Source organism: Hydra vulgaris, chromosome 05 (assembly GCF_038396675.1).
Source record: "Hydra vulgaris chromosome 05, alternate assembly HydraT2T_AEP".
In the NCBI taxonomy this organism is placed as follows: Eukaryota; Metazoa; Cnidaria; class Hydrozoa; order Anthoathecata; family Hydridae; genus Hydra; species Hydra vulgaris.
Genome location: NC_088924.1, coordinates 20,584,001 through 20,590,000, shown reverse-complemented (window position 1 = coordinate 20,590,000; position 6,000 = coordinate 20,584,001). Strand labels below are relative to the sequence as shown.

At 26.1% G+C, this 6,000-nt stretch overlaps 1 protein-coding gene across 3 annotated transcripts in view; it reads left to right on the top strand.

The window, feature by feature from the left end:
* Window positions 1-6,000, top strand: part of LOC136080674 (A disintegrin and metalloproteinase with thrombospondin motifs adt-1-like) — a 157,492-nt gene that overhangs the window by 23,841 nt on the left and 127,651 nt on the right. For all 3 annotated transcript variants that reach the window (XR_010638590.1, XM_065797621.1, XM_065797620.1), the window contains exon 2: window positions 1-22. This exon is cut by the window's left edge and continues 50 nt beyond it. Coding sequence is in view for 2 of the 3 variants with exons in the window: in XM_065797621.1 (XP_065653693.1) it covers window positions 1-22 (22 nt within the window). In the remaining variant the exon portion in view is untranslated. The remainder of the gene's footprint in view (window positions 23-6,000) is intronic.

The following is a 6,000-nucleotide window of genomic DNA, read 5'->3' as shown; positions in this document are numbered from 1 at the left end:
ACCACCACAAACCACTTTAATTGTAAGTTTTACATTTTTTAAATATTTAACGTTTAATGTTTGTTTTATAACAATAATGCCTTAAAATTTTAATCGAGGCTTATTTTTATATAACAGCTCCATATTAGGATGTTTAGACCAGCATATGTTTATGTTGAACTTCTCTAAAAAAATCTAGTTAATACCGTTTATTTTTAATTTGTTAAAAAGGCAAAATCTTGAAGTGTAATAAAACTGTGTTTTGATCTTTTTTTAAATTTTAGCTGTTTTGTATGAGAGCTGTTTGTCTTAAGTATAAAATAAGCTTAAAAGTTTTGAGCTTGGCCAAAAGAGGGTGAACTTATTAAAGAAAATGCCATTTAACTTACGTTACAAGGAAAACAAGTTAAAAAAGTTGTTTCAACTTTTAGGTCAGATTTCTGTGAGTCAGTATAGCGGTTTGTATTTGAAACTTTCACAAGATGAGAATGCTTTACCAATTTATAAAATATATAAAGATTTATCAGAAGTGACCGGCTACAAAATATAAACTGTTTTTTTTAATACTAAATGTTTAACTTACGTTACATCACTTACGTTACCGAGGATTATTATCGTGGATTTTTATATCTATTATTAAGAGTTACGTAACAAAAGAATTTCAAAAGTATTGAACTCATTTGTCAAAAGTAATCAACAAAGGCAGTTTTTAAAACATTATCAAAGTTATCAAATCGAAAACATTTTTTTTCCGCATGACAAAAAACATTTTTGAAAAATTACTTTAGTATGATAGCTTTATTAATACTTATTAACTTAAATAAGAAAATCTTTTAGTTTGTCGAAAATTTTACTTAAACTTCTAATGTTTATGGTTATTACCTTATTTTCATTATCTTGAATTGCAGCAAAGTATTTACATCTTTAAAAATATTTTCGACGCAAAAACTGCTATAACAGTTTAGGAGGGAGAGGGGGTTCAGGTATATATGGTTGTTTGTGACAGAAGGGAAGGGGTAATAATTGACAAATATAACTTGTCTTATGGATGACCCCCTTAATTGCATTTAAGCACGATTTATCAGTGTTGATAAACGGCGTAAATATTCTCGCCTCCACATATCTTGAGCAGCAGACGGCGACTACCACTTGCAGCAGACGGCAAAATTTTCTTTCTTTTGCCTCCATTTGCTTCCACCGCTCTATTCGCGGCCGCAATCAGATTTTTTTTTTCGAGACAAAATATTTTGGAGGCCGACGCCAATAGAGAGATGGAAGCCAATGATGGCCGCCTTTAGAAGAAGTTTTAGAGACAAAACCATTTAGAGGCTGCCTCCAATAGCTTCTGTCTCCCAACTGGCGGCGGCCACCAAATCGGAGCCGGAATTATTTGCCTCTCGCCGGCGGATGTAATGGAAAATAATTGCATGTTTGTCTTTAAGTTAACGAGCAATTAAAATATTAACTGAGAACAATTGTTGAATATTTTATTTCAAAAATTTATTTTATATGATTTGTTGACTATTTAAAAAATTTTTGAAAAAAAATTATAACTTTGTCAAAGCGGTTGTTTTTCTAGGGCCATCGAGTATATTTTTAACTTTTAAACGTTTTAATTTTTAATCGCTAAAAACTTTAAAACATGTAAAAGTAGATGAGTTTTTAAACCTTTTAAAATTATAGAGAAAAAAATTAATAATATTTATAAAAGTATATATGTTTAAAGTTTATAATTTTTTTTTTGTTGATGTTGTAATTTGGCAAAACTATTAGCGTAATATAGCGTGATCGCAAATTTTTAATAAATTTTAGCAGATATTTTTTCAATAACTTTTACAATACCCGATTATAAAAAGTAAGTATGTAACGTTTTGGCGAATAATAAATTAGTTGAAAATTTAGCATGTCGACTTGTTTTAAAAAACTTAAGCCAAAATCAGTCAATTTGATTAATAACTAAATGATATATTCGCCAAAGGCATAGAAGTAAAACTTCCAACTTTCAACTTTAGTTTTGCATAATAAAACTACTTATTTATTCTACTTAATTTATTAGTTTAAAAAAAAATTTTAAATAATCAAAATTTTTGCAAGTAATCATATAAAATAAAACTTGATATCATATATTTAACAATTGTTTCTAGTTAATAATAAATTTTTTTTATACTTAATAATGCTTTAAAGCAAATGTGCAACTATTTTTTATTACATCCGCCGGCAGAAGGCAAATATTTCTGCCTCCAATTTGGCGGCCGCCGCCAGTTGGGAGACAGAAGCGACGGGAGGCAGCCTCCAAATGATTCTGCCTCCACAATTTTTTTCTGGAGGCGGCCACCAATGGCTTCCACCTCCCTTATGGCGTCGGTCTTTAAAATATTTTGCCTATAAAAAATAACTCTGGCTGCGGCCGCAAATAGAAGGACTGGAGGGGGAAGAAAGAAAAATTTGCCGCTAAAAATTGAGTGGGAGGCCGCCGCCAACAGCTTCCGCCTTCCTAAAAAGTTGGCCTGTACGGCCGAAAGTTACTTTGCCGACGGGCGGCATTATGAACTCTATGATTTATTGTACAAACAACAAAAATAAGAAAAGTTCTAACTGATTTCTTTTATAATAAGAGAAAAGAAATAAATCATTTGTTTCTTTTTTTTTTAAACGTCTAATAAAACCAATCATACAATCCTTATTTTTATTTATTCATGTATATTTGTATATCAACCATAATAAGAATACATAAACAAATTAAAAAACACTAATATAAATAGTTTTAACTAACATTAAAAAAAATTAAAGATTTTTTTTCTAAATTCTCCTAATATAAAATGTTTCCGTTAGAACTTAGTCAAACCAACGTGACGAAATAAGAATTACATAATGACGTAGTTTGTTTTGTTACCGAAAAAATGCCAGAACATTACAAAATGAATGTACTTTTAACTAATGTTACAAAAATATGCAATATAAATATGCTTTAATTACGCATTGTTATTCAAGACATTAAATGTAAAAAAGGAATATTTTATATTTTTTCACATATATTATTTAAAAAATTTAGTTTTTAAACTTAATTTTGGAAAAAACAAAACTATATCATATTTTTGTTAACTTATGTCAAATGAAAGTTGCACAATTTCTTTCGTTATTTTCTTGAAATATATATATATATATATATTTTATAAAGTAAAAAATCTGACAAACAACAATTGGAACATGTTAGCTCTATTTTTACGCTAAATTAACTCCGATTATGCAAATAAGTTATTGGTTAAAATAACATTCTACAATGCAACTTTTTTTATCTTTTGACAATGAGAAAAACCGTAACTTTCGGAAGCATAAAAATGACTTAAATAAACTAATTTTAGTACAAAAGGTATATTTTAAATAAATTTTCATGTGTATATATTAATATTCATTTGCTAAAAGTTGACGAAAAAGGGAAGATAGTTTGACTACGATTTACTTTTGCGCCGTCGACTTGCCCTTAGGTATATATGTGTGTGAATATACATATATATATATATATATATACATATATATATATATATATATATATATATATATATATATATATATATATATATATATATATATATACATATATATATATATATATATATATATATTATATATATATATAAATATAAATATATATATATATATATATATATATATATATATATATATATATACATATATATATATATATATATATATATAGACTTATATATATACATATATATATATATATATAAATATATATATATATATATATATATATATAAATATATATATATATATATATATATATATATATATATATATATAAATATATATATATATATATATATATATATATATATATATATACATATACATATATATATATATATATATATATATATATATATATACATATATATATATATATATATATATATACATAAACATATATATATATATATAGAACCCTTAGATGTTGTCCGAAAGTTTTTTCGATATTTTGTTGACAAAAAGTAAAAATTAAAATGCAAGACCGGAATGTTTTTTTTTTAATAATGATAGACTGCCTGCCCCAACCAAACCCTCAGTCGATGTAGCAGCACTCCCTTGCGGGTCAGGCTATTTGTCAGTCGATGTAGCAGCACTCCCTTGCGAGTCAGGCTATTTGTCAGTCGATGTAGCAACACTCCCTTGCGAGTCAGGCTATTTGTCAGTCGATGTAGCAGCACTCCCTTGCGAGTCAGGCTATAAGATAGTCGATGTAGCAACACTCCGCGCATGATTTACAGTAAAAAAAATAAAAATAAAAATATTTTATTAAAAAAAATTAAAATAAAAACATTTTATTAAAAAAAATAAAATAAAAACATTGTTTATATTGTTAAAAACATTCAAAATGTTATAAAAACATTCAAAATGTTTTTTAAAAACATTCTGGTCAATTAAATTTGCGTTTTTGTGGCTTTTTTAAAAAACGATTAATTTGTAATTAAATTAATGGTTTTTACTTTCGTCCAACACGGAAATGTTGGACAAAGTAAAAGTAATTGAAAAGTGACGTATGGCATCAAGTACCTTTTCCTCCAGCTCTTGCTCAAGCCAACAGACTCTGACTCTACATATATATATATATATATATATATATATATATATGTATATATATATATATATATATATATATATATATATATATATATATATATATATATATATATATATATATATATATATATATATATATATATATATATATATATATATATGTATATATATATATATATATATATATGTATATATATATATATATATATATATATATATATATATATATATATATATATATATATATATATATATATATATATATATATATATATATATATATATATATATATATATATATATATATATATATATATATATATATATATATATATATATATATATATATAGATATAGAACCCTTAGATGTTGTCCGAAAGTTTTTTCCATATTTTGTTGACAAAAAGTAAAAATTAAAATGCAAGACCGGAATTTTTTTTTTTTTAATAATGATAGACTGCCTGCCCCAACCAAACCCTCAGTCGATGTAGCAGCACTCCCTTGCGAGTCAGGCTATTTGTCAGTCGATGTAGCAGCACTCCCTTGCGAGTCAGGCTATAAGATAGTCGATGTAGCAACACTCCGCGCATGATTTACAGTAAAAAAAATAAAAATAAAAACATTTTATTAAAAAAAATAAAAATAAAAACATTTTATTAAAAAAAATAAAAATAAAAACATTACTATATTATTAAAAACATTCAAATGTTATAAAACATTCGGAATTTTTTTAAAAACATTATGGTCAATTAAATTTGCGTTTTTGTGGTTTTTTTTAAAAAACGATTAATTTGTAATTAAATTAATGGTTTTTACTTTCGTCCAACACGGAAATGTTGGACGAAAGTCAAAAGTAATTAAAAGTGACGTATGTGTTGGCGTAAGAATCACTTTTTTCCTTCCGCTCTTCCTAAAGCCAACAAACTATAGAACTATATATATATATATATATACACATATATATATTTATATATACATAAACATATATATATATATATATAGAACCCTTAGATGTTGTCCGAAAGTTTTTTCCATATTTCGTTGACAAAAAGTAAAAATTAAAATGCAAGACCGGAATTTTTTTTTTTTAATAATAATAGACTGCCTGCCCCAACCAAACCCTCAGTCGATGTAGCAGCACTCCCTTGCGGGTCAGGCTATTTGTCAGTCGATGTAGCAGCACTCCCTTGCGAGTCAGGCTATTTGTCAGTCGATGTAGCAGCACTCCCTTGCGAGTCAGGCTATTTGTCAGTCGATGTAGCAGCACTCCCTTCCGAGTCAGGCTATAAGATAGTCGATGTAGCAACACTCCGCGCATGATTTACAGTAAAAATAAATAATAATTATAACATTTTATTAAAAAAAATAAATATAAAAACATTTTATTAAAAAAAATAAAAATAAAAACATTGTTTATAT